Genomic DNA, 11,758 nt, shown 5'->3' with positions numbered 1-11,758 from the left:
TCAGGATATTAGGTCTAAATAGCTGGGAACATTTATCCTAGATCTCTCTGCTGTCTTCTACTGTCCTCAGGTCTCCTGAGATATCTTTGTCTCAGTGACTTTGTGTCTGATCGTTCTCTTTGTATCTTCCCAGAACACATCCCTTCCCTCTCCTCTCATGATCAACCCCAACATCTCCACCAGCAACCCGACTTCATTCCCCCTGCTCTTTCTCATCTGTCAGACCAGCTTGTTCCGGATGCTTCCTGTAAGGAAGGAGTGCCGCTTCACTCAGAAACAGACTACGAGGTTCTCCGACGAGCCATCTCACAGTTACGAGCCGAGCGCCAATTGGCCTCTCAGGCAGAGCTAAGCCTCCACTCCCTGAAGAACTTCCCTGTCAATGTTGTTCCTACAGGTAGCGGTCCCACCTCCCCTCCTCTACCTCAGAAAGGTCTCACTGAGTCAGTCCAGGTCACTCAGGACAGAAAAGCAGTGGCAGCCACTTTGGAGTTAATCCACTCAGCATTAAAGCAGGAGACGATGGAGGAGGAGAAGAGGCAAGGCGGGGCAGCGACTCTCACTGAGGGACAGAGGAGGGGAGGAGGAGAGGCTGGAGGTCACAGAGATGGTCCTCCAGTAAGAGTGGTGGGAGCACTGGGAGGAAGCCAAGACCCCAGGAATACTGACACGTCTACCCCTTCGTCCAATCAAAGCAAAGCTGTAGTGACGGGACTGAGTTCCCAGACGCACGCAACTGATGATGGGAAAGAGAAAGCTGATCAGCAAGGAGAGCCTTTATTTCCCGAAGCAGCTACAAGTTCTGCAGCCTCTTCCAGTACCACAGCCTGTCCTGTAGGCGACCGATCAAGGTGAGTGAACGACTAAAACTGAACTTTCGGGGTAAAGTTTTGTAAAGAAATGTATAATAACATAATAACTGACAATGGTGCCACTACTCACTAACAATAAAATAACCTTGTTGTTTTTTTTATTAAAATGTATAGCTGATTTTAATCATAGTGAAATTAAATACTTTTTGTTAAAAATAGAATATGTTGGTGTCCACTAAAGAGATTACTCTGTCATAACAAGGATTTAGTTTAAAGCTAAATCTTTAAACTTGAGATTTTTTATTATAAGCAAAATATTTTTTCCTAAGGAACAATTTCACTTCACCAAAGAATATCAAATTCTAATGTCTGAATTGCATGCAGCTGTAAACAAAGCCTGTCTAAATATAATACAGTATAAACCTGGCATATTGAGAATTGCTATTTTGTAAATGTGTGATTTATCTCCTGTAGATTGCCTGTATGTTGCTACTGAACCGCTTTTTGTTTTCTTTCGGTAGAGACGTGGTTCGGGAACAACCAATAAGAGGAGATGCAGCACCAACTGGCACTGCCAGTGTTACCAAGGTAACAGGAATTACTGGCTTAACGCAGGTCTCAATCAAGGCACTGCTTGGCAGCCAATGCCACATTCCAATTAAGTCACATTCCTCTTTATTTTGTGCAATTTAACCGTTCATCTTGCGACTATGCTGCTACCTCAAGGATTTATGCTAGTTTACGCTTTAGATATCAGTATTTGTCAGAAACACAATCCATTTGTTGAAACGGCTCTAGCCTACCGATCCCTGTCCACATTGATACCTTTATTCGATTTTGAGTCCAACAGTCTTACATGGTGCCCAAACAGGGGCCGAACCAATGGTTACAAAGGTCAACTTAGTTAGTTATTTATCAAACAAAAAACTATAGACATACATAGTTGTATTCAACAGAGTAACCTATACAAGCACAGAAAGTGAGCGTCTTTACCTCAGACTCAAGAGATGAGGTCAGTTCCTTCTGGAACAACATGAAGACAAAAGGAAACATAACTTTGGCCATGGGAATGATGAGCAAAGTGTACAGTTCTTGACACAAATATATGTCATAAACTCATGCTGTTGAATCCGACAAATAGCCATCATACCAAAAAACCTTAACTAGCTAGGATAAACATCTGGAGGAAAAACAACCCCATGTCACACTGCAGTGGCCATTCATGCTAACAAGAATCCAACATTGTACAGCCCTCTAATGAGGGTTTCAAAAATATTTAATCCTTGTGAGGTCTATTGCTGATAAAGGGCCATTAAGTGAAAATCCCACACCCTGATTTGGTGTGAATCCAGCCTAAGAGAGAAAGGAGAAGAAAGTGTCCAGGCAGAAGGCATACAGTTAGGAAATCCCTGTTGAGGAGTACAACAGATTTAAAAAGATTTACCGAGTACAAAACCGCTTTAACACCACAGTGTTTTAAGACCTTCACATCGCTCAGAGGTCATCCATGTGACAAATCAAATTCAAGAACAACGGAATTGCAGGCAGCGACTGGCTTTACAGCTGTTTTACAAGCTTCAGGTAATGTATAAATCCCAGAGGCCATCTCTAAAGCCACAGTTGTTTGTCTTTTCTGAGCTGCTGTTGAAACATTGGGTTACATGTGGAGGTAAATATAAACATGGTGATTTTCTCTCTTCTATACACTAACAAAAACATCTTTTGAATATTGTCTTCCATATCTTAATAGATACCCCTAAATACTATACCCATTGCCCTTTTCCAAGTTTATTTTTGCAAGAAAACGTAATTAAGAAAAATCATAAGTTCTAGGGAAGACACATTTAATATGGAAATGAGAGGGGGGAATGTGGGGTATGACAAGCAGCAAAGCGCCCAAGGCCGTAATCAAGACTCTGGATATAACCACCTGACTACGAGGGCGATCGAGAGATCAGACACTTCATGACACCTCCTGATCTTCCACTAAATGTTTACAGTTCTGTAAAAAATTCTGATTGAAAAACCCTCACATGGGAGATAACCTACCTGGCTCCTCTGCCGGAATATATACCCAACCACCAGAATTAAACCTGGAGATTCATCCTTGAAAGGGAAATATATTGGCCAGTACCCGTTCAGTCGGGTGCACCTCCTATTGGAAAACCAACATCACAGAATCCATGTGACATGTTTAAACCCTCTATACATAGAGGGAAAGGCTATTATTAGCCTTAAAATTCCCTGGATAACCAGGAAACACCCACATGAGCGGGAAGTCACCCATTGTCAGTCACAAACTTCTGGAGCTCACCAGAAACAACACCTCCCTAAATGGGAAAAAGCTGCATGGCAAAGGCTGTGCAGAACCAGAAAAAAAGAAATCTTACCCTTGTTGGGAATTACTTTTTTAAAGTTGTGCATTGCTTCTAACACAGAATATAAAATGCTCCTTTTAATGGGCTATGATTGATGTCACAGATGTAACTTGGGCTTTACGCTGTCCCCAACAAAAACAAACAATCTCCAAGAACAGTCATCTTAGGATCCAGCCCCTCACGACTAACCTACCGAACGTTTAACAATCTCATGCAGGAAGTGGAGCAGGGATAAGCCAAAGACCAACAACAGTTGGCCTTTGAAGGTGACGAGGATCAAACTCTATACTCCTCAATAGTTTCCTCTAAAAGCCCCACTGCAGCTTTCTCTCCACCAGAGTACTTGAGGACACTGAGGGATACCCTTCAACCGGGGAGTTGTACCTGTGCCAAAATGGGACAGCCCAAGGCCTAGTAGCATTGCCAAAAGTCATGCCAATCATAATGGGTACACTACTGGGAAGCAGAATGCTTTCAAAGCAGTAGAACAGGAGATTGGTTTACACAGATCACTAATTTGCTGCCTTACCCTTAGGCCATAACTCGAGGGGAAGACGGGCTTGACCATGACACAACCCATGCATCTTCTACCACATGTTCCCAGAAGGAAATGGATTTTACACAATCTGGAAACACAAGCAACTGCGCCATTGTCACAGCTGGGATGGAGTTTTCCAAGAAGTTCCCCCACTCCTGTTCAGCAAGACCCAGCCAAACGCCCAAGCGAAAGCCTCATACTAGGTCCCGCTATAGGCCCTTCCCCCCTGTTCAGCACGGCCATGCTGAAAGCTCCCCCCTCCTGATCACACTGGACTGGCCGAGTGCACTGCCAGAAGACATCCCCTCCTGCTCACGAAGGCTGAGCCAGAGCTTGCAGCTGTACAGCCACACAGGAAAAAAATACAGCTATAGGGAGCTTTCAAATCCCATGGTTTGGAAGAAAATCACCTACGCCAGACCGGGATGGACACCAGAATTCCCCCCATTCCTCAAGCCGGGCAACCAGTATTTGGAACTCAAAGCTAACAGTATGGTTGTCTTTACCAGCATGGCACCGCCACATGGAAAAGGTCCAAATAGATTGGCCTCTGGAGTGACCTGTTATGACCACAAAGAAGGCCCATGGTGCGAGGTCCAGTCCCAGGACGGGGCCAGGATCTGTATCCTTGCTGTGTCTCCACAACACACCTCTACACCAATTGCAAGGATCACACCCCAAGTGAGGAAGGGACCCCCAGGGCAGAATGTGAAAGAAGAGACGGTGTTAGAAGACAGCTCAGAGCAAGAGAGCATTATGCCAGTGCTCCCTACATGAGCCAGGAAAAGGAGTCCACACTTTAAAGACTCACATGATGGAAAAACCTAATAGTAACTTTTCATACAAAAATGGACGCCTTGCTTTTGTAAATGTTTTACTACATAACCAATGACAATTTGATATTCAGCGATTAATCAATGTATTAATTCAGTCAGTATTTGTAACCATGTATATGATAACATGCCCTATAATTTGGTGTGTTTTGTACACTGAACAAAAATAGTCCCCTTTTCCTCATGCGAGTTTGCAACACTGCAAAGACCACGGCCAATGGCCATCTAGCATGTTCTGCATCTGCATGAGAGGAAATAACTCCATACCCGCAGGCGGTGGTACACAGTAGGGGTGTAACGGTTCACAGAAGTCACGGTTCGGTTCATACCTCGGTTTGGGGGTCACGGTTCGGTACAACAAGGAAAAGCAAAAAAAAGTCCCAAATGCATAATTTTTTTTTGCTGTTATTTATTTTTAACAGTAGTGCAAGTTTTGGTATGAAAATAAGGAACTCTAACATTTGGAATCATTAACTGTATTACACAGTTAAAAACAAACCACAAACAGTAACACACACACACACACTCAGATGGCCATATTATTCATAATGGCTGATGTCAAACAAAAAGGTTCAATAAGCTGTACAACTAAAAAGAATGTCTTGAAAATATTAAAATAAATAATAAGAAAGTGTTTCAATCACAATCAATAAAAGGCAATACAGAACTGTATAACATCTCCTGATGTCAAAATATAAAATAAATACAATGATAAATATAAAACAAAATAAAATCTGTACCTTTAGGAGCAATGTCTAACATGTGTAATTAACTTGTGAGTGTGTGAGGCCATTATGCCTAAATAAAGGTACTCAAGCTTTACTCTATTTTCAAGTTTTTCTTCAAAAAGATGAGTTTGTCTACGTTGTCAGTAGTGAGGGCAGATCTGTTGGCGGTAACTATGTCACCTGCCGTCGAGAAAACCCTCTCGCTGGGGACTGAGACTGACTCGGATGTGATTGAGCATGTTTGACGTGTTACCACTAGCATACCGCACCGCTGTCGAACAACGCCGACACACCGTCCTCGTCCGATCCACCACTCGCACCCCATCATTGTTGTAGTCCACAGGGAACCCGAAATGTTCCCACACACCTGATTTAAAAGAAGCAGGTGGGTCTTCTAGCTCCTGTGTGTTGTGTGAACTAGCCATAGCTAACTGTTCTTCTTCATATATTGTGTTCGTTTTGTTGTGTTTTGTTCTTGTTCTTCATTTGTTATTTACGGGCGGCTGGCTTTTAGGCGCAATACCGCCCCCTGGATTATATATAGTGTAATACTGCCCTGAGTGACAGACTTTTTTCCCACTCGTAAAAAAAGGCGTATTCGCCATGTGCCGAACCGTGACGTCCGAACCGTGACGGTACGGGACGAATACGGATACCGTTACACCCCTAGTACACAGTATTTATCATTTATAAAGGGAAACCAGAACACCCAAGAATGCAGATGTACAAGCCCTTGTTTTGCAACAGATATTAATACAAAGCAGTTTGCCAACCATTTTTACACCGGTTCACTTGATTTGCAGATGTCAATTTGAAAATAACCGAAATATAGAATGATCAGATGAGATGAGGATGAAATCAAAAAGAGACTGTCCCCATTTTTTGTTTTTCTTACCTCAGTTTCTCTTCTTGTGCACTGACTTGCTTAAGCTGAAAAGACAATTAGAGAGTTCCCTTCCCAACAGACTTTTGGGGGTACACTTTTTGGCCAATTCAACATGTTGAATTCACAAAGCCAAATACTGTCCAGGGCGCACGTAACCCTACAAATGGTAGGGTGACATTGGCTTTGTGTCCCAGACTCTTTTAAAAGGGAAATCTTATGAAATCAAAGAACAGCAAAGTCACAGTTTTTACTCTGTATATATATATAATTGTTTTTGTACGCACATTTTTATTTTGCTGAATAAAGCCAAGTAGACCACCTGGTCTGCCAAGTGCATTGTCTATTTTGTTCTCTTCCATCCTCTCATCCAAGGGTCCTTGTATTCCAGAGTTCTCCATGCTAATGCTAATCTTTGCCCCTTAAAAGAGAAAAACCATCAGCACCGGCTAACCCATCCCAACTCCTGCTCTGCCCCGTCTACAACAGATCCAGCTGCCCCTTCAACGTCTGCAGCAACTGAACAACCTGCCGCTCCATCTGACTCCACCATTCCTACAGCCACCACTGCACAGCCAGCAGCAGCAGCCAGGGGGCTTCAGCCTCCTGCAGACCACCAACCTGCCTCGATTCCCCAACCAGCCTTTCACCCCCATGCCAGGCCCCCTGACTGGTGGTGGAGGTGGCCTCCTAGGGCACATGCCTGCCTGGCCAGGAGGCCTGGGTCCAGGTGGCCTGGGTCCAGGTGCTGCTGCCCTGTACTGGCGCTTCCAACAAGCCAGCAGGGACTTAACGGTCCTTCCACTGCTCGGGGGGTTCCACAATCCTGAAGTACCGGGCGGCAGCAGCAGGTTCAGGGGGGGCCACAGAGGGGGAGGCTTCAACGGGATGTAGAGAGACGATTTGACTGACGTTACGCTCGTAACGTTCACACACCTGCTCCAAAAATCCAAACACTACCAGTCTGTTAACAGAGGATAGGGAAATGCTCACCCTGAATACAGACAGGTGCCAGGCTGAAGAAAGAAGTGACCACACTCTGCATGCCGCTCCAAGTTTTATTATTCATAATGCCTGATCATGAAAACGTCATGGTACTGATCACGGTGTCCAAGAATCTGGATGTTTTAGTCACTCAAGTTCAGAAACATGATAACAGGAGGAAGGTCGGAAATACTGACTTGACTTTATTTAGTATGCACTTCTGCTTTTATTTGGTGGAGATACTACCAGGTAAGGTTGGCAGAAATCGCTAACACAAACGGACGCGCCCTTTAGCGTAGAATACAAAAATGTGGTGTTCTGTGACAAATCGCATGTACTTTAACAGGGAGCATTGTCTTCCATTTAAGTAAGTACCCATCATACAAAATCAAAGCATTACATTTGAGTTGTTTCTTGCAAGTGTCTGACTTCTCGCATAATTAAACGTTTTTCTCTAATGATTTTCTTGTAAATTAACAACTTAACTCTTGGAAATTCAGATTTTTTTTCTCAGAATATGACCGGCCTTCCCATCTCCAAAAATTAACTGCAAAAGCACTTAAAATGTCGTCATAGAAAGTTGATTGTAGGCCAGTAAAAAAAACTTGTGACGTATGCAGAGTGTGGACCAAAAATAAGTGGTTGTTTGTGTTGACACAGCCGAAATCAGCTGCTATAAAACAGAATAAAAACCTTTACTACCTTACTGTAACCTCTACCTGTTGACCTGTCAGAAAAACACTAATGGAAATCCCCTGCATCGTTACACATGTGCAGGAGATAAAAAGACATTACAGGTGAGCAAATGCCAATTTTCTATGCCATATTTTTATTTAATCTCTGACCTTGAATGTACATTTGTAAAATGCAGCTTTTAAACTGAATACATCGTCTCAGATTTAATCAGTTCAAAAGCTTCAAGTAAATATTCACTGGGTTTTTTTCTGTACTCTGCTCTAAGAATTGTCATTGATTAGAATGTTAAAAGACTGGTTCCCAGCTTTCTTGAACGCACCACCAGCTTGACGAGTTTTCTATTCCAACAAACCGACTAATTCCTCTCTACAAAAGGACATTTTCTACAGCGAACGAATATGACCGGATCACCTGTGAAGGACTGAAATAGGACAGACATCTCTTCAAGTGGACATTTTCTTTTGTACCGAATATTTTGTTTGTCATCCTGCAAGTTGTTTGTGTTTAGTTGCTGTTGTTTGTTCAGTAGGATGGGACTTTGTAACAGACTTGTTTTAACTTAAAAATATGTTTTAAATGTTTTTTTACATATTTCTTTTGTATTAAAAGTTGCCTGTGTAAACATTGAGTTTGCCACGAGATGTTTTTGACCTCTTCTGTAGAAACGAAACCAGAATACTTGTGAAATGAAAAAAAAATAAAAAATTCAATTTAGATAAGAGCTTCTACAATGAATTAAGTTTATTTATATAGCACCTTTCAACACAAGGCAATTCAAAGTGCTTTACAAAAAACGAAAGACATTAAGAAAAAATAAACATTAAAAGAAAAACTACATGGATAAAAGTTACAGTGCAGTTTAAGATATGAATAGTTCAATTAAAAGCAGCGACAAAAATAAAAGTCTTTAGTCTGGATTTAAAAGTAGTCAGAGTTGCAGCGGACCTGCAGGTTTCTGGGAGTTTGTTCCAGATATTTGGAGCATAATAACTGAACGCTGCTTTACCATGTTTAGTTCTGACTCTGGGGACAGAAAGCTGACCAGTCCCTGAAGACCTGAGAGATCTGGATGGTTCATAATTTAGCAGAAGGTCAGAAATGTATTTTGGGGCTAAACCATTCAGTGCTTTATAAACCAGCAGCAGTATTTTGAAATCTATTCTTTGACACACAGGAAGCAAGTGTAAAGACTTCAGAACAGGAGTGATGTGATCCACTTTCTTAGTGTTAGTGAGGACTCGAGCAGCAGCGTTCTGAATCAGCTGCAGCTTCCTAATAGATTTTTTAGTGAGACCTGTGAAGACACCATTGCAGTAGTCGAGTCTACTGAAGATAAAAGCATGGACAAGTTTTTCCAAATCCTGCTGTGACATTAGTCTTTTAATCCTAGATATATTCTTTAGGTGAATGAGTTTTTATTGTTGAATTTTTTTTGTAACAAGACCGTATTGTTATTGTCTTCCTCCCTGCCTGAAACACCATGGATGTATAAAGAGCAGAGGTGGGAGTAAGCCCTACATGTGCAAGTCATGAGCAAGTCTCAAGTCTTGACCTACAAGTATCAAGCAAGTCCCAAGTCACTGTGGTGAGAGTCAAGCAAGTCAAGTCATTGCTCAGGTCAAGCAAGTCAAGTCATTGCTCAGGTCAAGTCAAGTCATACGAAATTCTGATGAATAAGCCCAGTTTCCGCATTTAAATCAGTTAAAAGACTGGTTATGAAAATGGATTCAACCCACACTATGATCTTCATTACATACACAGTTAATCATTTGAAATCTAATTTAGACCGATGACAATCATATTAGATTCATATTAAACCTAGAACTGCAGACAATATAGCTAGGACTCAAAAAGGCAGAATTCCAGGTAAGAAAATCATGGCATTTGCAATTACTATATTTCATTTAAATGTATGTTAACACTAGAAACGCCAACAGCGTCAGCACCTACATACTGTAGATATCTTTTTCAAATCATTTAATGTGTTCCTCTTCATAATTTCCTTATAAACTAAGTAGGACGATTTAAAACTCAGTTAATTGGGTTAATTTAGAAATTGCTTCAGTTTATCATCATAACAGATCAAAAAGTTCAGATTCATTTTACAATAAATCAAGGAATGATGCACTTCTACAAACAAAAACAACATAATTAAAACATTTAAACAAACTACTAAAAGTAGAAGAACTACATTATTCAAAAGTTCAGTAACTTCTGATAATAACACAGGGGAAATAGACGAGGCATCTCTTTTCCTCTCTCTCTCTCCTGACAGCCCGTCAGTATCGGGGTTAGTCAAAATGAATCCCTTGGCCCTCTAGTGTTAATTTACCGTTTTGTCTTCTCTTTGCAATGCTTAATCGATTTGAAACCAAGTCTAAGGTAGCTTAAACTTAACGTAACACCAGGGTTGCCAACTTTGGGTACCTGGCTGGAGTGAGATTTACATATCATAGGTTTAATTACACATATGCGCACGAAATGACTGCTATCGTGTCAGCAGCGGGACCTTAGCATATAGGATATATATACAAATACACAATATTGGACACAGACTATAAAGGGCACACAGTTTCATTCACTAATGAAAGTCAAACACATGTTTGTTTCCACTGTTTTATTATGTGCCTGTCGCGATAAGCAATTAATTGACTTATCGTACGATACATAAAAATGAACTCGATAAATTGCCATTTACATGAGGATGTGACTAGCAGTTTGAAAGGATGTACTTGAATTATTATTATATATTATCATTATGTCAGTGGTCTAAAATGGCCATACAACGGTGCCGACAATATTATCGTTTATCGCAATAATTTCCGAGAAAATGTATCCAACAAAATTAATTATCGTGAGAGCTATACATGAAACACACACACACAAACAAATCTACAGACTTACTCCAAACTGCCAAATATATTAATTAACACACTCTAGCGGTGGGGCTCAAATCAGTATTTGCAATGTAATTACATACACGCTCCCCTTGACAGTGAAACGCCACGCGTGAGGTTTAGATTATTTCCCTGTCTCAATCCAAATTGAACTGTATGAAATAAAAAGGCACATTTGTCTTGTAAATAAAAAGGGCGACCTGGAGCCAATCCTGCAATCTCTCCACAGGTGAAAGAGTTGACATGCTGAAAACCCAACCCCTGCAGGGGGGTCTGGGGGGATTCTCCCCCAGGAGATTTTTTGAAATACTAACATAAAATACACATTCTGGTACTCTTGAGAAGAAAAATAAATGTATTACTACACGACATATTTAAAAAAATGAATGCCATTTTAGTTTTTTGTTACTTTGTTCTGAAAGCTGAACCTGCTGCTCCTCACAGAGAGAAGAGGGAAGAGGCTGTGTGAATTACTTTACATTGTGGATAAGGGTGGATACTGAGCGTGAGCCCCCATTGTTCTGTGTGTCAAAATGGAAGACAGCCCACACACCTATCAATCATCAAACTGTGGGGTCTTATTTCATTACGTGTTGATTTCTATAATAATAATAAGTAATGTTGTATCGATGTATATAGAGATGTACTACCGCATTAGTATTCTCCGTCGGGACTTCCTGCAACAACACCACGCCGTTATCGTGATTCTGATTGGCCAGAAGACATTATCAAAGATGTTCTATTGAGAAGACGATCACTACCTAACAAAAGTTTTCAAAACCGTTTCTAGTCTTCGGTATTCTTGTTTTTGGCGTGAGAATAGTTTGGGCAGTAGTGATGGGAATTTCGATTCCCTTCGGGGACACGAATCTTTTGATTCAGTTCACTTTAAAGATTCGTTCACTGATTCGTTCACCGGTTCGCGAACGACTTCTGGTGATTTGCACGTTCGCGAACGATTCGTCTTTGTACTTAATTCGTTCAGTGAGTCTTCACTACTGCCGAAGTC

General features: G+C 41.4%; 1 protein-coding gene across 4 annotated transcripts in view; it reads left to right on the top strand.

The window, feature by feature from the left end:
* Positions 1-8,478, top strand: part of LOC117542249 (protein TASOR-like) — a 70,459-nt gene extending 61,981 nt beyond the window's left edge. The window contains exons 27-29 of one of the 4 annotated variants that reach the window (XM_034209821.1): positions 134-851; positions 1,334-1,400; positions 6,662-8,478. In XM_034209821.1, coding sequence (XP_034065712.1) covers positions 134-851; positions 1,334-1,400; positions 6,662-7,066 — 1,190 coding nt within the window. In that variant the 3' untranslated portion in view covers positions 7,067-8,478. Of the gene's footprint in view, positions 1-133; positions 852-1,333; positions 1,401-3,725; positions 4,981-6,601 lie in introns of those variants that run through there. The other 3 variants (XM_034209822.1, XM_034209819.1, XM_034209818.1) reach the window with 3 other exon arrangements.
* The last annotated feature ends 3,280 nt before the right edge of the window (positions 8,479-11,758 follow it).

This window comes from Gymnodraco acuticeps, unplaced genomic scaffold, assembly GCF_902827175.1.
Source record: "Gymnodraco acuticeps unplaced genomic scaffold, fGymAcu1.1, whole genome shotgun sequence".
In the NCBI taxonomy this organism is placed as follows: domain Eukaryota; kingdom Metazoa; phylum Chordata; class Actinopteri; order Perciformes; family Bathydraconidae; genus Gymnodraco; species Gymnodraco acuticeps.
The sequence above is the reverse complement of the archived record's forward strand: the minus strand, read 5'-3'. Positions and strand labels throughout refer to the sequence as shown.